General features: G+C 53.5%; 1 protein-coding gene across 6 annotated transcripts in view; it reads right to left on the reverse strand.

Moving 5' to 3' along the window:
• The window catches only part of PPP6R2 (protein phosphatase 6 regulatory subunit 2), a 63,942-nt gene that overhangs the window by 1,986 nt on the left and 36,321 nt on the right, over positions 1-25,635 (reverse strand). For 2 of the 6 annotated variants that reach the window (XM_029953239.1, XM_029953244.1), the window contains 18 exons: positions 18,490-18,627; positions 17,091-17,156; positions 15,392-15,504; positions 14,894-15,007; positions 12,706-12,832; positions 11,574-11,726; positions 9,077-9,280; positions 7,870-7,934; positions 6,235-6,350; positions 4,140-4,225; positions 3,708-3,788; positions 3,239-3,336; positions 2,750-2,807; positions 2,458-2,582; positions 2,118-2,281; positions 1,549-1,714; positions 1,375-1,463; positions 710-935 (listed from right to left, as the gene is read on the reverse strand). In XM_029953239.1, coding sequence (XP_029809099.1) covers positions 710-935; positions 1,375-1,463; positions 1,549-1,714; positions 2,118-2,281; positions 2,458-2,582; positions 2,750-2,807; positions 3,239-3,336; positions 3,708-3,788; positions 4,140-4,225; positions 6,235-6,350; positions 7,870-7,934; positions 9,077-9,280; positions 11,574-11,726; positions 12,706-12,832; positions 14,894-15,007; positions 15,392-15,504; positions 17,091-17,156; positions 18,490-18,627 — 2,189 coding nt within the window. The remainder of the gene's footprint in view (positions 1-709; positions 936-1,374; positions 1,464-1,548; positions 1,715-2,117; positions 2,282-2,457; positions 2,583-2,749; positions 2,808-3,238; positions 3,337-3,707; positions 3,789-4,139; positions 4,226-6,234; positions 6,351-7,869; positions 7,935-9,076; positions 9,281-11,573; positions 11,727-12,705; positions 12,833-14,893; positions 15,008-15,391; positions 15,505-17,090; positions 17,157-18,489; positions 18,628-25,635) is intronic. The other 4 variants (XM_029953241.1, XM_029953240.1, XM_029953242.1 and 1 more) reach the window with 4 other exon arrangements.

The following is a 25,635-nucleotide window of genomic DNA, read 5'->3' on the forward strand; positions in this document are numbered from 1 at the left end:
CCCCCGAGGGATAGGCCAGGTTGTCTGGGATCCCGAGAACCAGCATGCTGTGAGTCAGAGCTGGACCCCCACCAATGAGATGGACTGACCCTCAAAACTGCAGGGCCACCAGGGCTGAGGCAGCAGGCTGTGGGGAGGGCAAAGGAGAGCCCACAGCTGCTCCCACTGTGACACATCTGGTCCTTGTCCCCTCCTGCTGGGGAACTGCCCCCTTTGCCCCTGTAAACTTAGGCTCCACCACCACTTTCTCTCTCAAGTGCCCACTGGCCCCCAGTTCCCTATTTTCATAGCTCCTCATGCAGCCCGCTCCACCCCCTCCAGGCCCAATCAGGAGTCTGTCTGTCCAATGACGGATCCCAAAGGCCTGGAGCTTCCTGTGGGTGAAGGAGGGATGTGTGGTGGGGAGCTTGCAGGGAGGATGACCCCAGTGAGAATTCATGTGACCCAGTGACATCTTCAGATACCCTCCTTCCTGCTGTCTTTGAGGCCAGGGCCCCTCCCCACCATCTGGGGCAGCTCCATCTCCAAGCCCCCAGGGTGGGACATTCAGCCCCTGTGCTCTCATTTCAATGAAAAGGGCACCCCTGGCCCCTGACGTCCACTTAAATGAACAGGCATCCCTACCCCCCAAGAATCAGCATCCTCAGGGTCACGGGGCCAACGAGGCAGTAGGTGAGCAGAGTGCTGGGGACCTAGGGACCCTGCACACCTGGGGACTGATGCGGGTGGCAGGGGGGCCTCCCGGCTGGGACCCATGCTGACAGCCTCCGTGGCACCGGCCATCTTCTGCTCATCCTCAGTGTTGTCAGAGACCACTGGGGGGACCTTCCTGGTGACACACGCGTTCCAGGCACATGGGGAAGCCGGGCCTACTACAGGGCAGGGAGTTGAGGATGGAGGAGCCGCAGGGCACAGCCTCGAGCCCACGCGTGCATCTGTAGATTTACAGGAACTGTACAAAGGGATGTCCTCCCCCAGGCAAGGAGGGCCCCCACTCAGCCCTGTGACTTCCAACTCCCTCTCCGTGTGGCTCTGATACCCTGCGGGGCTTCCAAGCCTGTCTGATGAGGGTCCTTGACCCTGAACAGGCCCCAGGATGCCCACTTGAGGTGGCACAGTGCACTCACATGACCTGCACAGAGAAAGCAAGGCCTGGGGAGACTGGCCTGTGTTGCAAAGGCCCTCACTGTCCGCCAGAGATCCTGGCAGCAGACACAGGTGCTGGCCAGTGATACCCACACCCCAGGGCTCCCTGCCCCATGCCTGGGGCCTCCGGGAGACGTGAAAACCCCAGTACACTAGGGGGACAGGGAGACACAGCGGGGTCGTGGCCACATCCTCCCACTGCTTGTGTTCGGAGCCCCTCCTACTCACGGGTCCTCTCCGGGCCCTGATTCAGGCTATCCTGGGCACCGCTGTGGCCCGTGTCCACCGGGGAGCTGCACCTGGGCCCCGACTCGGAGCTGTGGAAGGCAAGGCTGAGCCCCAGCCGGGGAGATGCCACCCCCAAGGGCAGATGGACTGACCTCCTGGCCCGCCCCACCTCACCAGCAGAAAGGCTGGAAGTCGGTGAACTTGGCCCAGCCTTTTTCCTCCAAAGCTGAGGGGCTGGGGGTGCTGGATGCCCACACGCCGGAACCCACATCCACTGCCACTCCTGGAACCGGCACTGGTGAGTTCACGGTCTCATCAAATACCGCCCACGAGGTGCCTCCTGCGGGGGGTGGGAGACACAGCCGTCCAGGCAGCCCTGACCCACAGGTGAGCCCCACCTGCCCTCAGACCCCGGAGGCGCCCCCAGGAAGTGCTGCGGGGCATGCCTTCCCCAATGGGACCAGTGGACACCAGCCGGTCACCAGCCGTGGCAATGTGGTGGAGTGACCCCAACGGGGCATAGGGGGCAGTCAAGATCTGGGCCAAAGCATCTGCCACCAATCCTGCATCGGCACAGCCAGCGGGTGTGGGAACACTGCTGTCTTCCGGAGTGTCCCCTGTGAGCTTGTGCACAGAGTCTGCAAACAGCAGGCCCACGGCAGCACCCCTCCATGCACAGACCAGGGTCCGTGTCCCTGTCCAAGTCCCCTGCCCAGCCTGAACCCTGTGTCCCCAGCATCTACCTTCTGAGCCACCCTCGGAGCGAGGACCTTCCTTCTGGGAAGAGGCCAGAGGGGCACCTGCCCGAGCCACAGCCTTGTCTGCCTCCAAGCCCTCCTTCCTGTCCTGGCCTCCACGCTCCAGGCCATTCTTTGAGCAGCTCTCTGAGGTGTGAGGGCCCCCGAACCTGGGGAAAGACACCTGGTCAGAGAAGCCACCAGCCAGCACCAACACGGGACGCCCTGGAGTGTCTCCTCCTGGGCACCCAGAGCATCGTGGCTGGCACGGGGCTGGGAGTGCACACATGGCATTCTGGGGCCTCTCTGCCTCAGAAGGCCGGGGGAGGACAGGCGGGCCTCACACCTGGCTCTAGCCGTCACCCGGGCAGTGCAGTGCGTCTCCTTGTCTTCCCAGATGTCATCCTCCTCGTCATCGTCAAAGGGCTGGATGTGGTCACTGCAGCAGGCCTCAAACAGAGCTGCACTGGGCTGCAGGCAACAGCACCCACATAGTGGCATGCGGCTCCCAGAGGGGCTGAGCCAGACGGGGCTCCCGGGATGGAGGGCTGGGCTCCACAAGTGGCCCCGTGTGCCCCTGCTGCCCACCCACCAGTCTCCCCCATCCACTTCCAATGAGCATGGAACTGGGGACTCACACTGTCCTCATCAGCATCGATGCTGAAGTTGATCTCAGCGATCCTGTCGAAGGGAGCACTGCAGCAACAAGGGACACGCTCAGCACGTGGCCGCCTGGGACTTGTCCTGCAGCCGTCCGCACCCTGACGTCCCAGGGACGTCCCCCTGTCCCCTTGGGTATCAGCAAATGGGGGCCTCGGACGAAGGTGGCAGCTCTTCATCCTGCCTCCCTCCTCACATTTGTTTTCCATCCAGGCCCCTCAGTCCCTGGTCGGCACAGTGACAACCTACCTCCCCCGAGGGTGTTGCAGCCCAGCCCCTCCCACAGGCCTGGAACCTGGTCACACGGGGCAGAACCCAGCTCCTTTCCAAGAGGAACAAGGGGCAAGGTGGTGAGAGATGATGAAGACTCCAACTCGGGCTGTGGCCTGCAAGGGAGGCACCCAGGTGGCAGGATCCTGGGTGGGGTGGACATGGCTTAGGGGCCCAAGAGCATCGTGGGAGCTCACTTGACACTGTCATCCTGGTCTGCAAACTCCTCGTCATTGAAGCCAAACTGATCCACGAAGGTGGCTGTCATCTGCTGGACCTGGTACTCGGAGAAAGCCTGGCAGGGAGGGGGCACGAGACGGCCTCAGACCAAGGCTGCTCCCCGGAAAGTTTGCTGCTGCTTCTCAGGGTCCTCCCAACCCTAATTCAGGATGACATGCACGCAGGGTCGCGTCTAAAGAGCCTCATTTACTTTAAAGGTCATCCACCAGGTCCCCAAGGGTTCTTATCGATGTGGCTCTGGGGGTTCCCCCCTCATTAAGGGGCGAGGGCGCTGCACATCTGGCCCCTCCCCTGCTCGAGCCTGGTGCGTGGGGACAAGCACACGGCCCTGGGCTGTTTCCCACGGCAGCCTGGCAATGCCCTGGAGCTGAACGCTGCTGAGAGCGGGAAGGGCTGCCTGAGGTTGTGCAGAGCGGCCACACGCACCTGCTGCAGGGACAGCTCATTAGGGAAAACGCCCTCCATGTCCTCATCCTCACTCGAGGGGTGAAGGTGGTGGGTGCTTACCTGAAACAGCCAGAGTGGGTGGACGTGAGCCCCCGGGGGCTGCTGCCCCCTCGCCCCTCCCCTCAGTGTAGGGCACACCGAGCCTCGGGCATCAGGAGCCCTCAAGAACACACTAGGGCTCCTGAGGGTACAGGGAAGGGTCAAGGGGCCAAGACTGGCTCTGCTGAGGCTTTAGGGGGCCACCGGGGCCTGAGGCAGGGCAGGTCGGTGTTCAGGACACGGAGCCAGAGACCACTGCACACATTCAGGGCTGTGTGGACACACACACACACGCACGCACCACCAGACAGACAGGAAGGCATGGCTGCAGCACTGCGGACGCCATGCCATGGGAACGGCCGAGCCCCTCACCAGGTCCACGGCGTTCCTGCGATTGGTCTCTGCCAGGGTCTCCTCCACAAAGTTCTCCCAGCGCCCACGGCAGTCTGCAGGGAGCCCTGCAAGGGAGCGCCGCTGCTGAGCCCTGGCGCAGCACCACTGTGGTCAGGCAGGGAGGGTCCGGAGGGGACACCTGAGGGCCGCCGGAAGGGAAGGGGGCCTCGGCGGCCAGGGGCCCCGCAGGAACTGGAGGGCGCTCACAGGGAAGGGCCCGAGCTCGGCAGGCGTCAGAGCCCTGAGCTTACTTGCTGCACAAGCCGACCTCAGGAGCTCCTGGATACGCCTAGTGGATGCAGCTCCACCTCCCTCTCTGCCCATCCCCCTGGCCCCCTCAGTGCAGCCCACAGGCCTGTAGGGGCCTGTTTCCTGGAAAGGTCAGAGCCTCAGAGAGAGTCATGGTCGAGTCGGTGAAGACCACAGCAGAAAACTGCTCGCTCACCCCTCACACATCAAATTGCACCCTTCCTGGGGAGCCTCCCTAGGTCCGCACACCCTTGTCATGGGTGCTAATAGACCAGCAGGCCTGACCTGGGCCTGCAGGCCACCAACCAAGTACGCCCCCTGCTTCCATCCTGGAGGGCCACCCAGAGCTTCCTGGACTCGCCCCCCGCGCTGTGCCACGGGGACCAGAGCAGAGACTCCTTGAAGGGACGACCAGGCAGCTAGTGTGGCAGGGCCACCTGTCTAAACCTGCCGGGCCCACACCTGCCGCACAGCTGACCTGACCACTCGACGGGGGAGGAAGCCCAGCACCTCTCTGTGCTCCGGAACCATGGCGCCCGGGGGGATCCCGCCGGACGGAGCTCACTCTTTTGTGCAAACACCATTCGCCGCACACAAGCATCCTACGTGGGGCTGAGGAAGACCATCCTGGTCGTGAAGCTGGTGTGAACACTGCCCCCAGGGCCTTTGGGGGATCCTGTCCTGATTCATGCACTCCATCCACGTGGCCAGCCCTGACCTCCTGGTGCCTCTCAGCACCCTGTTCAGGCTGGTCTGGGCATCGTCCTCCCCAGGAGTCACGCAGGCCCTTCTGAGTTGCCCGCCTTCCTGTCTGAAGCAAGATCCCCTTGGGCCCTCCCGGCTTAGCTCATGAAGCCTGGTGACCAGAAGCTGCAGACCATGGCCAGGATGCAAGAGGGCGTGGGTGGTGGGGCCCCAGGTCGGGAGGGTGGCCCTGCATGGCCCTGGAGTTCAAGGTAGGAGGAAGCGCAGGATGGCGAATGTTTCAGGCTGAGGGCAGAGGGGAGGAGGGGCCAGAGGAGGGGCTGCCTTGGCTCAGGCCCCAAAACCTGTTCTTCAAGAACAGAGGCCGCCTCCCCTGGCTCCCCAGACTTGTGCTAGAAAGGTCCACAAAGCTGCCTAAGTACAGAGACAAGCTGGACAGTGGAGCAGGAGGGAAGTGTTTAGGCAAGACTCGGGTGGTCCCTGAGCAGCAAAACTTGTGACACCTGAGCTGCTGAGTGTAGGCACCTGTCACACACACAAGGAGGCAGAGAGGTCTGTTCAACAGGAGTGACACCTGGGAACCAGGTCCACCCTGAGAGAAAATCCCATGTGGGAAAGCAAGCAAACTGTCCTGTGTCAGTGGAGTCACCACCTGCTGAGGGAGCCAAGGGCAGGAGCCAGGGAGCAGAGGCAGGGGGCAGAGGGCAGAGGCCGAGGGCAGGAGGCAGAGGCCAGGGGCAGAAGGCAGAGGCAGGGAGCAGGAGGCAGAGGGCAGGGGGCAGAGAGCTGGGGATAGAGGCAGAGGGCAGGGGGCAGAGACAGGGTAGAGGGCAGAGACAGGGGGCAGGGGACAGAGATGGGGCAGAAGCAGTGGGCAGAGGGCAAAGACAGGGGGCAGAGGGCAGACACAGGAGGCAGGGGGCAGAGAAAGGGGGCAGGAGGCAGAGATGGGGCAGAAGCAGTGGGCAGAGGGCAGAGACAGGGAGCAGGAAGCAGAGACAGGGGGCAGAGACAGGGGGCAGGGGGCAGAGGCAGGAGATGGGACTGAGGGCAGGGGCAGGGGCAGACCCAGAACGGGCCTCCTGCTGCCAGGAGCCCAACGAAGGCAGGAAGTGCTCACCTCGGATGACTTCACTGATGTGGCTCTGCATGGGGCCCCTCTCCAGATTCTGCACCACTGCGTTGGCGATCCGGGTAAGGTGGCCCATGTTGCCTCTCCTCATGCCACCCGCTGCCCTGAAAGTGAAGGGCAGCATCAGGGGGACCACTAGGTTCCCCTTCACTGTGTGTCCATCAGGGCCCTGGTCTCACCCCACCCCGTGAATCGCCCTGCAGGACACTTCCATTTGGAGAGTACCTCCAATCATCACAGGGTGGGCTAATAAAGCAGACGCTGCTCCCATCCCTGCTGCCGAGACCAGAAACTGAGGCAGCCATGGGACCTCCACACTAGTAGGGGCTGGTGGGCCTCTGTCCACCCTGCAGGGCTGATCCGATGCGGAGGCTCTCGGCCCACACGCAGACACCTCTGGCCTGTGGTGTCCCAGAGGTCCCCTGCCAGCTCCACCCAGAGCCGGCTGACCCAAAAGAACACCCGGGGAGGGGGGGCGGGGCAGAAGATATTCAGAGACCACAGTTAACAGTGTGTTCCTGCCACGGAGCTGACCAGCGGGGGGGGGGGGGGGGGGGGGGGCAGGGATCCCCCTCCCTGGGGATCCAGAGCTGGGTAGAGGCTGCTCCAGGCGGGCAGCCCGGCTCCCCAGGTCTGTACACTGCCTCCCTCGCCGAGCTCTACACACCCTGAGGCCTGCCTTCTGTCCACCTCCCCCCAACCAACGCTGCCAAGCACACGCAGCTTCACGTTCAACCTCTCGTCTGTCACACGCATGAGCCAACACAAGGATCAGTCTTTAAAGCACCTTGTGCTAGGAAGGGGTTAAATGCTCAGAGGGGACAAAGTTGCTTTCTACCATGTTCTCGGTCCTAAAAGCCTGATGGTGCCCAGGCAAGGAAGCAAAGGCGGGCTCCTGAGTCAGTGAGCCCAGCCTGGCGCAGGAAGGGGTCAGGAGGGAGCACGGAGGGACAGGCCCTGCGTGTAGCCTGCCGTGAGTCCCAGCCAATGTGGTGTCATGGGCCCTCACCGACAGGAGCGAGTCCCCCCCCACAACAGACACTCGTGTGCACAGGCGCACAAAATGGACAGGAGGAGGCTGCACACGGGCTGCAGTGGGATCACGTGGGCTGGGCCCAGGGAAGGACAGCTGACTCCCTCCTACTCATCGTCTGTATTGTGCAGAGGACACCACGTGGGGGGGGGGGGGTCAGTAACAGCAGGAGGTGAGCCGTGAAGCGGCTGAGTTCAGAGCCCCCAGAAGCAGCAGTTGGGCAGGACCGAGTGACAGGGTGAGGGCAGCGGGGGGTCTGGGTGGTTGACCATCTGTGTGTTTCAAAAAGATCCCAGCTGCTCAGCTCATGAGAGGCCACGTGGGGCCGGAGGGAGAGCAGGAAGTAGCCCCGACACACTGCAGAAGCAGGTGGCAGTGGGGACGGGGAGACGGGAGGACTGAGAACGCAGGTGAGTGGAAGGCTGGGGTCTCTGCTCACAAGACGGGCGGGGTGCGAGAGAACCGAGTGGCTCTGCCCATCTCTCCTGGTCACCCCAGGCCCGAGCCTCCCTGGCCAGCACTTCCAGGCATCTCCCCAGAGCCCAGCACCAGGCCCTCGGGCACCCTCTGCAGCTCCCAAGGGTCCTTACTGTGCATGATCGTTGGCTTCCCAGGCCTCCAGGATCCGCTGGACCAGGCAGCACTTCTGGAACAGCTAGGGGGACCAGTGGGCCCAGTCAGGGTCTGCAGGGCTGCACGCTGCCCTCCACCCACCCCTGGACCATGTGGGTTAGGCGGGCAGCAAGCAGGCACATCAGCACAAAGCCCCCTGTGCCTCCCTGCAGTCCAAATAGCAGGGCAGGTGCTGCCCAGAGGGCCACCCAACTCGGCTCCTTCCCCTTGGCCACCTCCCACTTTTTCTGTCCAGAAGCAGAAGCAAGGGTTGGACCCGAGTGCCACCTCTGGCCTCTGGGCCTGGACGCTGTTTCCTATGCCTGTGCATTTGTTCTGGGACCCACCTCACACCCTACTCCACACAGGGCCTCTCACTGGGGTGACGGTCCCTCACTGGTGTGGAGACACCTGCCCCCCTGCTGTGTAGCCCATGGGCTGCTGTCCAACTCAGGCCTCCAGGCCTCTCTGGTCAGACACTTCAGTCCCTCCTGTCTGAGCCTCACAGCCAGCCTGAGGGTCAGAGCCGCCACCCCCTCCCCGGTTCCTGGCCTCCCCAGATGCATGTACCAGTGGGCTCCCTGACTCAGGGAGGGGTGTCTGTAGCCACCTCCTCATGGCACCCACCCGCACACTTGTTTCCTCTCTCCTCAGCAAACACTTGCTAACGTCACTCACTGCCGGGCACAGCGTTGGCCGTGAGGGTGAGGGAGATGCAGACACGGACCCCGGGAAGAGCTGTGAGCAGGCCCAGAGGGGCGCTCCCGGGCCAGCAGAGAAGTGCCGAGAGAAAAGGGAAGACTTTCCTTTCACAAGGTCCACAGCCCCAGAAAGTTTTCTCATGAGACTCCCACACATTCTCTTTCCTGCGCACTTTCCTCCACAGCCTCCTCACGTCCGGGTGCAGGGGACTGGCCGAAGGAGCAGACCCTGGGGCCGCATGCAGATGCTCTGGTGAGCGCAGCCCACGAGGGGCCTGCCCTCGGCTCCCTGGCAAACAGGGACATTTTCTTCACGACTCGGGACTCTGCCCCATGGTGGAGCGAAGGCAGCACACCCACGTCACGGGAGGCTTAGGGGGCAGCCACAGGCGGCCCATGTGAGTGCTGCTCTCCAGTGAGTGGGGCTCAGCTCGCAGTGACAGGAAGGGCCCACAGCAACACACAGGATGCTGGCTGGACTTACGTGGGTCACCATTGTGTTCTCAGGGCGGCTGGCAGCAGACTGGGGGGCCTCTGGGTCCCCGTTCTCGGGAAGAAGCTCCACCCTGCTTTCCAGCCCACTGGCTTCTGCCCTGTCCTCGCGGGCGGCGTGGGAGAGAATAGCGGCTATGCAGAGTTCCACTTGGAAATGCAGGAAGTTATTCCAGGTGTACTTAAAAAACAGGTCCTGGATAAACAGAGGACAGAGGAAAGTCCTTGGCTGAGTTTGCTCCTGGCAGCGGGACCACAGAGGTGAGGGGATCACTGTCGTGGTAGCGAACCATCTCCACACGCTGTTCCCCGACCATGGGGCTGGCCAGGCAGGGGCTGATGGGATCTCCGTCAGGGATGTGACAAAGAGCCACCTGCCTCCACTGTGCGACTCTCCGGCTCTCATCTGAACACACCCTGTGCTGCGTCTATCATTTTGTCCTTAAGTTAGAAGCTTAACTCATTAACTTTTATTCCCACCCACCCCCCCAAGGTGTTCTTTTTTGGTGGCATCCACTTTAAGTACACGGTACACATTTTGCTATGTATGTGTTCATTATTCTTCCTTTACGATTTTGTCTTGACTCATGAGTTACTGGAAGTATGTTAAATTCTCAAACATCCAGGGACTCTACTCAGGAGGGGACATGAAATCAAGAGGCGGACACTCCCCAAGGGAACACAGTGGCCCAAACCTCAGCTACATGTGCTCAAGCCTAGAGGACAGCTGCTTCCGCCCCCGGACCAGGGTGGGGACAGCAGTCTGCCTGTGGCTCTCTGGTCCTGTAGGCCAGTGGGGAGGCACTGGCAAGGAGGCTGACACCGCATGCCTGCCGCATCAGTGAGGACACGGCTGGGAAAATGGAGCAGCTACTACCGAAAACTGCCGGCTCCTCAAACAGATGCAGAGAATTGCTGTACGACCCACCAGTCCCACTAGTTGGTACGCACTCCAGAGACACGCGCATACCCGTGCTCACAGCAGCACGTTCAAAATAGCCCCAGACTGGAAGTAACCCAAGTGTCTTATCAAGAGATGACTCTGGATAAACAAAATGTGGTCCCTCCACACAATGGAATCTTATTCAGCTTTAAAAATGAAGGAAATCCTGCCACGCGCCACCACATGGATGAACCCTGAGAACATGGTGCTGAGTGAACTAAGCCAGACACAAAAGGGCAAACACTGTGTGGTTCCACTTATGTCTGATTCCTACAAGTCAGACTCAAAGAGACAGAAGGTACATGGTGGTGCCTGGGCTGGGGGGACAAACTGCTTACTGATCAGAGTTTCTGTTTGAGAAGACGAGAAAGCTCCAGGAACAGATAGTGGCAATGGTTATACAACATTGGGGATGTACTTAATGATACTGAACTATACACTTACAAATTATAAAAATGATACAACATGTTATATATATCTTACAATAAAATAAAAGCAAAAAAGGGAGGTGTGAGAGGTTTTTTTTGAAGAAAGAAAAAGGAAAGGAGGTCTTTCAAAAATGAACCCTGATCTCTATCTGGGATTTCAGGTACAGCAGTGCCCAGCTGACTTCCAAACCCTGTAAGAAACAGATACAGTAGGTACTTCAGGGATAAGAATTTTTTTAATGTTTGTTTATTTTTGAGAGAGACAGAGAGAGACACACACACAGAGACAGAGCATGAGCAGGGGAGGGGCAGAGAGAGAGAGAGAGGGAGACACAGAATCTGAAGCAGCTCCAGGGTCAAACCCACGAACTGCGAGATCATGACCTGAGCCAAAGTCTGAGGCTTAACCAACTGGGATAAGGATTTATATTAGAAAAGATTTCAGCTCTCTGGGAGTAGAGGCCCCACGGCAAGGCAGAACGGAAGACGGGAGACTGAGGCCCCACGTGCTCACGGTGCACGAGGAGGGTGACGCCCTCCGGGTCAGCGCCTGCCTTCCGAGGTGGAGCCTGCTGCCCACAGCCAGCGCTGCTCTCCGTCCCTGCCCGCCTGCCTCTCTCCCACGGGCACGAGGGGCATCTGCTGAAGACAGGACCATTCCCCACTGGCCTGGGCAAGAGCTGCTAGGGTAGCCTTCTACTGAGGGACCAGGAGCTGCTCTTTCAGGACGTTTTATGTTGGAGAGCTATAATAAAAGTTCTGTCTTGGGCAGAAAACAGGAAGGAGATGGATCGTATTATCCCATTCCCTCACAGTGGTTTAGAAACCTGCCCTCTGCTTTTGGGGCAGTTCTCTGAACCTACACCAAGGCCTGTCCCACGGTCACTCAGTGTGCTTCACCAGCAACCTGTGCGGTCAACCCTGGGACGGCTCTAGGAAACGGTTTCTCCGCACAGACTATGCCTGTTCCGGGCAGAACCTCGTCCGGATGCTGAGGTCTGGCTGCGTGCCCCGGACGGGCCCCCACCTGGTGCACCTGCCCTGTCGGCCCACCCCCCCCCGCAGACTGTGCAAGCCGCGCAGAGCACCACACTGGGCTGGCAGGCACGCCCACTCACCAGCAGCAAGCCCATGGTGTTGAGCCGGCAGAGCTCCTGGTTGATGCTGGGCGTGTTCGTGTGCAGCAGTGCAGCCATGAGGCGGGCGCCGTGCAGACGGGCGTTCCCCAGGGGCTCCTCCAGCACGCCAATGGTGGTCAGGATCGCTTTTTTCTACAAACACAGGAGCCCCACCCAGTCAGAGCCTTGCAGCCAGCATGCATGGCTACTACTGACTTCTTAGCTCTGGTGCTAACTGCTCAGAGGGCCAGGCCACTGCTCCGTGAGGTGGCTCAGCCTGGGGAGGCTTGCGATGTGTGTGTGGGGCTCCGTAAGCCAGCGTTGCCTTGCCAGAGGAAGTAAGGGGTCAGCAGAGTTAGGAACCCCACCACCTCCCTTCAGGGCCTCATAGAACAGTAAACAATGGTAGTCTACTGTCCCCAGAAGCCCAGGGCTCTCAGGTCCCAGCAAACTAAGCAAAGAGATCTGCACCTCAGGTCATGAGACGTGTCCAACATAGGGCCAGCTCTCTGGGGGACACGGTGTGAGGACACCAAGGTAACAGATACCCCATGATCACTCTCAGAGGAGATGGGTAAAGCTCCATCTGACCCTGGCTGGTTTTTGACCCCACACACGTTGCATAATGTTTCATTAATGAAACGTTCCAGAACCCTTCCCTTCATAGTGCAGCAGATCATGGTGGGGGCTACGAAGCACCAAAGAAAGGGAAAGGGGCCCTGCCCTGAGGAGAGGGGCTCTATGGTGAGCTTGGTGGCCATCAAGTGACTGAGCCCTTCTCCGTGTGATCCAAGTGCTGCCCGGAGCTGTTGAGCTGAGCAGAGGCCTCCCCCGGGACCCTCCCTGGCCCCTGGCTAGGTGCCCCTGACTTGGAAGCCAGACCTACAGTAAACTTGGGCTCTCAGATGACCCTTGTTCCAGAATGCAAGAGTCATCTGGGGGGCTGCAGAATGTCCCCCAACCCCAGGCTTCACCTCAGAGAAGAGACGTTCAGCAGGTGAGCATACGGAAATATGCGTCTGCAATGCCTCTGCTGGCTCTCAGGTCGGGGGGCCTGGTCCTCTGCTTGCAAATCATCCTGCCCACAACGCCTGCACAGGGACCTAACAGCTGTCAGGTGAGGGTCACTCACCTTTGGCGGGCTGAGCAGAAGCTGATGGAAGTCCTTCAGTCGCGGCTCAATGCCGTGCAGCACACTGCTGCTGACGGCACACAGCCCTTCCAGTCCCTGAGAGAAGGAGTCCACCAAGCCCTCTGTCCTGTGGAGGAGGACAGCAGATGGAGACAGGGACATATGCCCCTGTCCTGTCACACCTTGCCCCTAACGTCTCCACCCGCTGGGCAGGAGTGGCTTGGTGACTGGTACAGAAAGAAGAGAAAGGCACCAGTGGCCTTTAGAAAACGTTCCCAGGTGATGGCCAAGGACCGCCCCCCTCCGCCCCCGCTGGGCTGGCGACACCTGACGCACCAGGACCACTTCTGCCCCCTGCTTCCGGTTTTGGACATATTCTCCATTGTTCCTACTCCTTGGTTGAGACTACACATTGTCCTCCAGCTTTTTCAAACTAATTTCTCTGAGATCTTTATTTAAATGCTTTTTCCAATTATAAAAGTAATACGTGACCGTTATAGAAAAACATCTTAAATACAAAACAAGAATTTAAAAAAAGAGAATCAGCTGGCTCATCTCTGTTTTTATGTCTCATTTTCATACTGTCCCTTTATTGCAGGGAAGGCTGGGAGAGGCCTTGGGAAGCAACCCCACAACCTACAGAAAAGGCCCAGGTTTCCAGGATTCACAAAGATGGGGAAAAAAAAATATCCTTAGGCACCTGGTGACTCAGTCAGTTAAGCGTCTGACTTGGGCTCAGGTCCTGATCTCACAGTTGGTGGCATCGATCCCCACATCAGGCTCTACAGTGACACTGCGGGGCCTGCCTGGGATTCTCGGTCTCCCTCTCTCTCTGCCCCTCCTTACACAATGCATGTGCTTTCTCGCGCGCTCTCTCAAAACAAAATAAACATTAAAAAAAACAATATCCTGGTTGTCTAACTAGAGAAGACAATGATAATGTCATAATTCTATTTTTAGGCAATAACTAACAGGTATGTATTAGATCCCAGAGGAAACACGAGAAAAACTGCTAATAATCTCATACCAAGATTAACTCAATTTCCTGTCATTTTCTTATTCTTTGCTTGTTGTTATTATTTTTTAATTTTTAAATTTTATTTATTTATTTATTTTTTAATGCTTTATTTATTTTTGATACAGAGAGAGACAGCATGAGAGGGGGAAGGGCAGAGAGAGGAGACACAGAACTGGAAGCAGGCTCCAGGCTCTGAGCTAGCTGTCAGCATAGAGCCTGACGCGGGGCTCGAACCCACGAATGTGAGATCTGACCTGAGCCAAAGTCGGAGGCTTAACTGACTGAGCCACCCAGGCGCCCCTATTTTTTAATTTTTTAAATGTTTATTTTTGAGAGACAGAGCACGAGCAGGGGAGGGGCAGGGACAGAGGGGGAGACACAGAATCTGAAGCAGGATCTAGGTTCTGAGCTGTCAGCACAGAGCCCAAGGTGGGGCCTGAAATCACAAACCATGAGATCATGACCTGAGCTGAAGTCGGACCTGTAACCAACTGAGCCCCCCAAGTGCCCCTTGTTATTGTTCCTACTTTTTAAGTAGGCTTCATGCCCGGTGTGGAGCCCATATGGGGCTTGATCTCACAACCCTGAGATCAAGACCCCAAGATCAAGAATCTAACTTGAGATCAAGAGTTGGACACTTAACTGATTGAGCCACCCAGGTGCTCCTATTGGTTGTTTTTTGTTTTTTAATTTTTAAAGTACATTTTATCAGTGCTGGGGGCTTCAGTGAAGTCCCTTCCAGAAGAAATAAGAGAAACAGCCACCCTGGGAGACAGGCCACCACCACAGTGTGTGACAGGACAGAGCAGATCAGACTCAGACACACACACCCACACCCACACCCACACCCACACCCACACCCACACACACACACACACACACACCCTTCGCACCCCACAGCCCGGCACGTGGGCGTGTACGTATAAACACCACTCACACATAGCCCACACCACATCCACACACTGGGACCGTCTATAGGGAAACCCACTGTCCATACCTATGCCACAGATACATCTATAAACACTTTGTGAGCTGGGGACATTGAGTGCCTTCAGGCTGAGGCGGGAAAATGACTGATGACTAAGGAGTGTCTACTCATCTTTTAACGATCAGTTAAACCCCCCGCACCCAGACCACTCGTCATATTCAAGCTCTCATGGAGACACTCACCCAGCCCGCCTTGTCTCCAACAAGGTAAGTAACACCTGAGTCCCACTAACGAGACAGCTCTCGGTCTGGTCTCCATCAAACATGTTCTTCAGAAGCTGCTCCACACACTCCTGCCTGTCAGATGCACACAGAGGTCACTGCTGCTGCGGCAGACGCACAGGCAAATGTCCAAAGGACCACCTCTCCTCTCCATGAAGGAGCAACACCCTAAAACTCAAGGGGCTGTGCTTGGGCTTCAGGCCAGGCACCCAGGGTTCTCACGATGCTCCTGCCCCTGCTGGCCTGGAGCCGCTACACCTGCCTAGAGTCCCCTGGAGACCCCTCCTCCCATGAGAACCAGACTCATCACGTTAGCTAGATGGGGTGCTTCACAGCCAGCTCACCAGAATCCGAGGACCTGCAGTGCCCGGCTGTGCTCAGGGCGGGGTGTGCAGGCCCCCTCATGCTCAGAAAGACCCCCCCGCCCAGCCAGGCACCCGCACTGCAGCCGGCACTCACGACTCCAGCGCTGTGAGGAGGGGGTCTGGCTCCGGGGCCTCCTGCAGCTGAGTGCCCTGCTCTCTGCCCAGCCTGATGATGTCGCAGAGAGTCTGAGAGGCGTTGGACTGTCGCTAGAAGAAAAAGGAGACGCAGCACTGCCCTAGGGCTGAGGAGAGAGGCCGGCGGAGCCGTCCCACTGCTCAGTTCTTGGAAGCACACACTGGACTCTCTGAACAAGTCCATTTCAGAGACACCTGGCTGGCCTTTCTGATGTCAGGATGCAATCTGGTCAGACCTTGTAGCTGTACTGAACGAACCTGAAGAGTCCAAACAGGGCTCTCGAGGGTAAGATACACCACACAGACATTGCTCTATCCCTTGAACCATTTTGAGAAATGCTGCATATGTGACCATGTTGCTCCCATTGTATTCTAAATTAACACTTAAAATACGAAGTGTTCCACTGTGGCTGGAGACTCAGGGTGAGTCCTTGAGCTAACGGAAACAGAGGTGGCGCTAAGAGACACCGAGGCCTCACTCTTCTAGGGAACCAGCAGCCCCTCACTCGTGAAAACGCGGAATCAGCGCACTGGCAACAACCTGGAGGGGTAGCGGAGCAGACAGACCCGCAAGAGAGAAACTCAGCCCCTGGCACCTTGCTGGGAGCGCCAGAACACGCAGCCCTGACGTGCGCACTGTGCGAACTCTGGCCTAAAGGAAGTGCTCGCACGACTGTTTTAGGGAGAGAAGAAAGCAGCCAGGTGGTCCCCGGGGCCTCAAGCCTGCGTCTGGGCCAGGGAACAGGCTGGTCAGCCTGCGGCGCTCACGCTGGCGGAGGGGCGCCCGCCCCCCTCTGCACGGACGACAGGCACCCTCACCCAGCTGTCTGATGGCCCCGTGGGCGGAGAGGAAGAGAGAACAGTGTGGCCAGGCCACAGCAAAGGCTCAGAAACGGCCTGCACCACTGTTCTCCAACTGCTCAGGGCCAGCATATCTGTTCACTTGTGTCATGAAGAGAAAAAATATACCCCAAACTCTCAACAATGATCACTGCAGGGAGCAGACAGGGGACCACGAGGAAGCCCCCTACCACACTGCATGCTCCCACACTGGTGGGGGGCCTCCCTTTCAGAGGCCTTACGCCCTCGTAAACCCCACCTCCTCAGCCACTCACTTCTAGAGAGCGGGGTACAGCCACCGTGCAGAATGCCCCTTCTAAAAGGAGTCTGCAGAAGAATGGCTTCCGTCTTGCTCCCTCCAAGGGAAGCCAGCAGCACGCTGTGAGGTGCCCTATGGCCAGGTCCACAGCCCTCAAGGAATGAAGTCCTGCTGAGTCGCTGGTGACCCTGGAGGCAGGGCCTCCCGCAGCTGAGCCCTGAGATGACCACAGTCTTGCAAGAGACCCTGGGCAGAGGACCCGCTAAGCCATGTCCAGGTCCCTGACTCAGAAACGGAGATAAAAAATACTTGTTCTTATAAGCAACTAAGTTTTGGGGTAATTTGTTACTCGGCCAGAGATGAGATAACTAATACAAGTCTGGTCAAACTTTTTTATAATACATATGTATTACTTTTGTTTAGTGAAAAGAGATAGTCTAGAAGTCCGTGCTTGATTGAAGGAAGGAAAGAACGTAACTCCTGCGCTCAGACGGCAGCAGAGGGTGTTTTCTAGCAGCCCTGAGAGAGGGGCTCTGCGCAAGGCGGGAGCCATACTCACATCTTCATCCTGACTGGGGTGGATCAGCGCCACCAGCCTCTGGATGGTCTTCTCCTCATTAAGCCACTGAAAGGGAGAGAGAGGCCCGTCAATGATGCTGCTCCACCGAATTAGACGGCAGGAGCGTCTGTAGTGCAGAAGAAATCTGCATGCTGGGGTCCGAGGGTAGAGATTCTCCGCCCAGCATAGGTGTCCACCCAGACCCAGGGAGAACAAGTAGTGACCAAATTCTGGAGGGACCCGAACTCCACAAAGAAGAGACCAGTGGCACAGACCCCTAAACATACTGTCCTCAGGACATGTCAGAAGACAGAGTGAGCTGGAGCCCGGAGCCAGCCAGGCACTAAAAGGGCTCCCCCGGCACACAGCCTGGCTGCACGTGGATGCTCTGCTCTCTGTGATGTCAGGGCCTTTCCAAGATCGAGCAAAGCAAAGAGGCCTGGTGCAGGGGCCCGCATGCCGTGTGGACTACAGTGCCCAACCCTGTTTGAGGCCCGAGGGCGGTGGGGGCCCAGGGACAACCAGGGAGATCTGCGTCCGCGGCCGCTCAGCACGAAGTTAATGCAGGCTTTCCGCTGTCAACAACAGTGACGTTTGTACTGCGTCACTGCCTAACGTTAGCTGTCACGATTGGCTCTTCGTGGGAGGCTGCTCCGTAATGAACCTAAACGTGAGAACGGCCACCCTGATGACAACTGCTACCGGGTCCCAGGAGCTAGAAGATGGGCAAGAAGGACCAAGCCTTTATTCTAAATTTTGCCTCACAGAAAAACCTGCCACACAACAGAGAACAGCGTATCCAGCGCTCGTTTCCTGGCTTCTTGAGACGAGAACCCTCCTTTCTTCTTCTGGGAAAGTCCTCAGGGACCTCCAAGCCTGTCAGCATGGACACGTGCACAGACTCCAGGACAAAACACAGGCCTGCCCAGGTCTCTGTGATTTCTCTGCACAGCATCCTTGTCGGCTGGTCCTTTCTTCACAGGCCAGTGCCAGATAATAGAGCCAGGACCTGACAGAGCTCCTGCTCAGAGGCCACTAGGGTCCAGTGGGTGGTGAGGAAAGGCCTTTTTTTCTTCTTCACAGAGAAAGAGCCCAGAGAGTGTCAGGGGGAAAGAAATACTCTGCTCTTTGCTTCTCAACAGACTAAGGCAATACAGCAGCAAGGGTGCAGACTGCAGACCAAGCCTTAAATACAAGCCTTGACAAGAACCCCTAATGTCCCCACAGGGAGAAAAGCACGGCAGGTGGAAGGCCGGAGGTCCTGACCCTCCAGTGCTCTCTGAGCGCCTTCACCCAGCTCTGCCCTCCGGGAGGCAGGCCCTCATCATGCACTCAGAGACCCTGCAAAACGCCTGCCGACAGGGAGAAGGCTCTAGAGAGGAGGGCCCCCCACACTCACATGCAGGACCTCATGCCGGAGCCCGGCCGGCTCCACACAGCTGACGAGGCGCAGCAGCAGGTCCATGAGGGCCGAGGTGCCGATGTGCCGCAGCACCAGGCTGATGAACCCGTCCTTCTTCTTCAAGAACAGGATCACCTGAAATCAAACACACCCTGAGGAGCCTGACAGCCATGAGATGCTTCCCCCAAGACCTCTCGCAAGAAAGATTAATTTTCAATTATACTGAGCAGAAATTACGGAGAGACCTAGAAAAAGTTATAAGACAGACGCTTCCTAGAACAGGCAGAGACCTGAACATAGGGAAGTCTACATGGCAGCGGTGGGAGCCCATGGGGACCCCTGGCTGATGGAGATTTGCTGCACAGTTGGAGGCTTTATGCTCCAATGGCACAAATATCCTGAGATGGCACAGGAGCCGTTCAGTACTGCTCATTCACTACTGCCTCTGGTTCTCCCAACAGGGATAACCAGGGCGAACAGTCCTGAGCCGAGTGACATGCTCACTGCTCCAATTCCCAGACTTAGGATGCGAGCCGGCAGCTCACTGACAGGTGGCAGCCAGAGGAAGGGAAAGAGGACTAAAATTCTACAAAGGAAAAAGCGGTTATGCATGGCAGGCTGGCAACCAGCGCCAACAGGATGTGGCCAGCCGGCAAGGAGGCTGGCTGCAGGTGAGAGTGGGGCCGGAGGTGGAGAAGTGGGCAAGTCCTTCTCAGCCGCAGGTCTAGGAGCTCAGCTCAGCCCAGCCACAGAGATGAAGTGGCTACAATGTGCGGGCCACTGAGGTGGACCCAGGCGTCTAACGGGGATGGGCAGGCCAGAGAGAAGGCCCACCTCGCTGGGGGACCCCAGCCACATTCATGCTGAGAGGGGAGGAAGAGGGGGAGAAGAGCAGGGGTGAGGGGTAGGGGGCTGTGAAGAAAATGACTGTACATCCTGGAGAAAGCCCCAAGAACAACATGACGAACGAAAGAAGATGCAACATGACAGAGCCCATGGGTTATCACCAGGATAGGGTTAGTAGAAAGAATTTTCTGCCAATTTCTGTAAATTTAGAAAAATGAAAAATTTCCTTGAAAAACATACTCATCTCAAACTGACAAAAAGGAAGAGAAAACCTGGATAGTTCTAGAGCATCATAATAAGCAAGATCTATAATTAAAAGCCTCCTCATACAGAAAACTCCAGGCTCTAATGACCTTTCTAGTGAATTCTACCAAATATTACAAGAAAAATAATCCCAATTCTTGTGTACACTCTTCCAGGAAATATAAAATAAGAGACTATGCCCCCATGTCATTATATAAGAACATAAAAATTTGTTTCTAAACACTTGATAAAGGGGTGCCTGGGTGGAGCAGTTGGTTAAGTATCCAACTTCGGCTCAGGTCCTTATCTCACAGTTCGTGGGCTCAAGCCCCAGACTGGGCTCCGTACTGACAGCTTGGAGCCTGGAGCCTGCTCTGGATTCTGTGTCTCTCTCTGTCTCCCTCCCTCCCCTGCCTGTGCTCTACTTCTCTCATTCTCTCAAAAAAAGAAAATGTTAAAAAAAACCACCTAGACACCTTATAAGGACATTGTAAGATAGGCAAATTACAAACCAATCTCACTGATGATGACAAATGCAAAAATTCAACACATGAAAGAAAGCATAATATATCACAACCAAATGGGTGGGGTAATACCATGAAACCAACGGTAGTTTAACATTAGAAAACCAATGGGCAGAATTTACGTATTAACAGAATAGAGAAAAAAAAGGATATGAGGAACTAATAAAGACATTCGATAAGTTTCAATAGCCATTAATGTCATAAAAAGACTAGGAATAAAGAAAATTCCAACTGATTTAAAAAAAAATCTATGAAAACTCATAACAAATATCATACTTAACTATAACATGTTGAAAGCTTTCCTTCTGAGGTAATAAAACAAGGAGGCCCACTATCACCACTTCGATCCAACACTGTACTGAAGGTTCTAGCCAATGCAGTATGGCAAGAAAAAGAGATAAAAGGTAAAAGGATTGTAAAGGACAAAATAAAATTATCATTAATCAGAGATGATATGATCCTATACACAGATAAAACAACAGAAAGATGAACTGTAAGAACAGCAGCTTTACTGATACACGTGACTGGCGAAACACGTGGCTCACCGGCTCCGCGGAGCGCCGCCTGGCAGTGATGAGGAATGCACTGTGGACGCACATGACGACGTGGACGAATCCCTATGAATTACGCTGGAAAAAGCTAGTCCCCAAAGACTACATATTGTATGCTTTAAATGCAATTTTGAAATAACAAAATTTTAGAAATGGAAACAGATCAGTTAGTGCCAGAGGCCAGGGATGGGTGAAGGGGTAGAGTTGTGAAGGAAGGTGGGAGTAGCTCTAAAATGGCAACATGAAAGATCCCTGTGCTTTTGAAAATGTTCAGCCTCCTGATTCTGATAACGGAGAAGTGTACCTGTACAGGTGACCAACAGCACCAAACTGCACACACCCACTTTCATACCCTCTCTCTCTCTCTCTCACACACGCACACACATACACTTCATACCCTCACACACACAACACGCTCACACACACACTCAACTTCATACCCTCACACACGCACACACACGCACACACACACAGAGCGCTACAAGCAAAACCAAACAAATCTGAAAAAGATCAGTGGACGGTATGAATGTCAATATCCTGGCAGTAATGTTCTACTAGTGTTTTGCAAAATGTCACCATTGACAACACTGGACAAAGTATACAAAGGACCTCTTCAAATTATTTTATACAACTGTAAATGAATCTACCATTATCTCAGTAAAAATATTTGGTAAAAAAAGATACTATTTAGAATAATATGAAAATATCAACTACCTAAGAATAAACCTAATGAAACATGTGTAAGGCCACTACAGAGAATTAAAACATGCTACCAAGAGAAATCAAAGAAGCCTAACTACTCAGCTTTGTCACATAGCACAAAAAACAGCCATAGACAATTTGTAAGAGTGGCACTGATTCAGTCAAATTTGATTTTCAAAAATAGGTGGCAGGCTGCATTTGGCCTATGTGCCATAATTTGCCAACCCCAATCTACAGCCAGTGTAAGCCTAATCAAAATTTTGGTAGATTTTTGGGGGAGGAAGGCTGGGGAGAATGTGGAAACTGACACTCATTCTAAAAGTTGCTCATTCTAGGGGTGCATGGATGGCTCAGCTAATTAAGCATCTAACAACTGATTTGGGCTCAACTCATGATCTCACAGTTCATGAGTTCAAGAGTGTAGCCTCCTTGGGATTCTCTCTCTGCCCCTCTCCTGCTCTCACTCTTGCTCTTTCAAAATTAAAAAAAAAATTTTAAAAATTAAAAAAAAATTAAAAAATAAAAATAAAAACAAAATAAGTAAAGTTTTTTTTTTAAAGTTGTTCATTCTAAAATAATGCAAAAGGTAAAAATTAGTACAAAGAAATACTGAAGAAAAACAAAGTGAGAGGACTATCAAATGCCAAGACTTATAAAGCTACAGGAATGAGGGCAGTATTACATCAGTGCAATTGCACAAAGGAGAACAGAACAAAGTCCGGAAATAGAGACCCCATCTGTGAGCCCCTGACTTCTGATGGGGAGCCATTATTGTAAAGCGATTGAGAGAGAAGGGCCTTACCAAGAAATGGTGCTGAGCTAACTGGACATCCATATTAAAAAACAAAAAGACCTTCAACTGTGTATCATTTACAAGCATCAATTTCAGCAGTGGCTGGGTGGCTCAGTCAGTTAAGCATCCAACTCTTGACTTTTGCTCAGGTCAGTATTTCAAAGTTGTGAGATCAAGCCCTGTGTCAAGGTCAGTGTGGAGCCTGCTTCGGATTCTCTCTCTCCCTCTATCTCTACCCCTCCCCATCTTGTGTTCTCTCTCTCAAAATAAATAAACTTGAAAAAAAAGAATCAGTTTCAAATAAATTATAGATAGAAATCTGAAAGGTAAACCAATAAAGCTTCTAAAAAAAAATACAGATTTTCATGACTGTGGTAGACAAAGGTTTCTTAACAGAACAACAAAAAAACCTCACCAACCATAAATTAAAAAAAAAAAAAAGATCTGAACTACATAGAAATCTGAATCTTGCTCATTAAAATACCACTAATACTACGGGAATGGGGATGCAGCTAGCCAAAGTGAGAAAGATGCCTGCAACACAGAGCCAACAAAGGACTCATATCCATGAAAATAGAGAGAACTCCTCAAATCAAAAAGAAGAGACAGCCTAATAGAAAATGGGCAAGAGACTTCCCAAAAGACAATACTCAAATGGCCAATTAATACATGAAAAGGTATAGGGGCGCCTGGATGGCTCAGTCGGTTAAGCCTCCGACTTCAGCTCAGGTCAGATCTCACGTTCGTGGGTTCGAGCCCAGCATCAGGCTCTGTGCTGACAGCTAGCTCAGAGCCTGGAGCCTGCTTCGGGTTCTGTGTCTCCTTCTCTCTCTGCCCCTCTCCCTCTCATGCTCAGTCTCTCTCTGTATCAAAAATTAATAAAGCATTAAAAAAACTTAAAAAAAAATACATGAAAAGGTATATATCCTTATTAGTCACCAGGGAAATTGCAAATTAAGACCACAACATTATATTATATACATCCACCACAACAGCCAGAATAAAATGAATGATAATATCAAGGGCTGGTGAGCAAATGGAACTGGTCCACTCTGCTGGCTCAGCCACTTTCATTCACTGTACCCTTCAAGCTGACCACATGCATGTTCTGGTTATGTGGTTAACAACTAAAGCAACCACTAAAAATCTACGCAGACACATGAGAAAACACTATAGGTAAATCAAAATGGAGTACTTAAAATTTTTTTTTAATGTTTATTTTTAAGAGAGAAAGAGTGAGGGCAGGGGAGGGGCAGAGAGAGAGGGAGACACAGAATCCGAAACAGGCTCCAGGCTCCAAGCTGTAAGCACAGAGCACGAAGCAGGGCTCAAACCCACAAACCAGGAGACATGACCTGAGCCAAAGTCAGACACTTGACTGACTGAGCCACCCAGGCACCCTCAAAATGGAATTTTTTTAATGCTCAAGTAACACACAGGAGGCAGAGAAAAGAAATGAAAAACAGAACAAACAGAAAACTACAATAAAATGGCAGACCTGACATATCAATAATTACATTAGATATAAATGGCCTAAATATACTAATTAAAGATAGAGGAACAGGACAGATAAAGACACATGACTCAACTATGTATTGTTTACAAGAAATTCACTTCATTTTTTTTTTTTAAGTAGGCTCCATGCTGGGCATGGAGCCCAAAGTAGGGCTTAAACTCATGACCCTGAGCTCAAGACCTAAAGTGCGATCAACAGCTGGATACTTAACCAGTAGAGCCACCCAAGTGTCCTAAGAAATTCTCTCCAAATATAACAATTCACACACACACAAAACTGTGTAGTTATCCCTCTTTATCCACAGGGGATACATTCTAAGATCCCCAATGGATGCCGGAAATCATGTATGGTACTGAATTTTATACGTACTGTTTCTTCTCATGCATATTTAACCTATGAAAGAGTTTAATTTATAAATTATGCACAATAAGAGATTAACAACAATAAAATAGAGCAATTATAACAATGTACTATAATAAAAGTTATGTGAATGTGATCTTTCTCTCTCAAAATATCTTATGGTGCTATACTGAGCCTTCCTTCTGTAATGTGAGGGGATAAAACGCTTATGTGATGGGATGAAGGGAGGGGAGTGACGGGCTGGCTCATGATGGGCATTAGGCTGCTACTGATCTTCTGACGCTGTGTCAGGAGAAGGACCACCTACTTCCGAACCAGGCTGACTGTAGATAAGGCAGGACTACTATATGCAAATCTCATAGCAGCCTGATGTGTAAGAGACAAAAATACCTAACATGTCCTTCAAAAGATGAACAGTTAAACTGTGATCCATTCACAATCCGGACTACTCAGTAATAAAGAACTGTGAAGAGTCCTTATCCTGTAGAAACATATGGGAATGTTGACATGTAAAATAATACAATATTTGCAATTTGCTTCAAAATAATCTGGGATGGGGTTGGTAATAAGGGGAACAGAAAAAATAAGATTGGTCAGAAACACACAACTGTTGAAGCTGTGTGAAAGAAACACCAGGGTTTGTACACTATTTTCTCTTTAAATGTGTGAAATTATCTATAACAAAGAGTTAAGAAAATGCAGTACGTCTTTCTAGGGCAGCCCACTTTTCTATTGAAACATAAAATGAAGCACTGTGGCCCTACTCAGCAGACTCTAGACACACGTCAACTCCTGGGTTGTTGATACAAAACTCTGTGGCAGCAATACAACAGACACATATCTGCTGGAAAGAACACGGTAGCTTTATAGGGAAAGATGTACAAGATTTATTTCTAAGTGAAAAAAACAATTTGCAGTATTCAGTGTATGTCATTATGTGAAAATAAATACTAAGTATATGTTAATATATCTCACAGGAAAAGAACATAAGAGGAATATCAACTATATAATCAACAGAGGTTGCTCCAGAGTATTACAGGAAACTGTTCATGTGTTTTTGTCTTCTTTCTTTCTTTCTTTATTATTTTTTTAATGGTTCAAATATCATTTTATTTATTTATTATTTTTTTAATAATAGTTTATTGTCAAATTGGTTTCCATATAACACCCAGTGCTTCTCCCCACAGGTGCCCCCCACCATGACCATCACCCCCTCCCTCCCTCCCCCTCCCCTTTCAGTCCATGGTTCGTCCTCAGTAATCAGTATGTTTTTGTCTTCTTTAAATTCATATAAACGAGTTACATGTTTGTCAATAGAAGAAATATCTTTAAAGAGTGCATTTCATATTATTTTGATGCACTGGGTAGGGAAGAAGACAGAAATAGTGTAAGTCGTAGTAAAATTCAGCAAATACCTAAAAGTAGCAGAGGAATATTGTTAGGCTACAGACAATTATGAGCTGAGCTTCAAGGGCCAGACTTGAAAGGTCTTTGGAACTTCTACCACTACCCAACAGCCATAGAGACTCCCCACTACCTGACAGCCACAGAGACCCCCCCATACCCAACAGCCACAGACACACACCCCCACTACCCAACAGCCACAGA

The sequence above is a fragment of the Suricata suricatta genome, chromosome 10 (assembly GCF_006229205.1).
Source record: "Suricata suricatta isolate VVHF042 chromosome 10, meerkat_22Aug2017_6uvM2_HiC, whole genome shotgun sequence".
NCBI lineage: Eukaryota > Metazoa > Chordata > Mammalia > Carnivora > Herpestidae > Suricata > Suricata suricatta.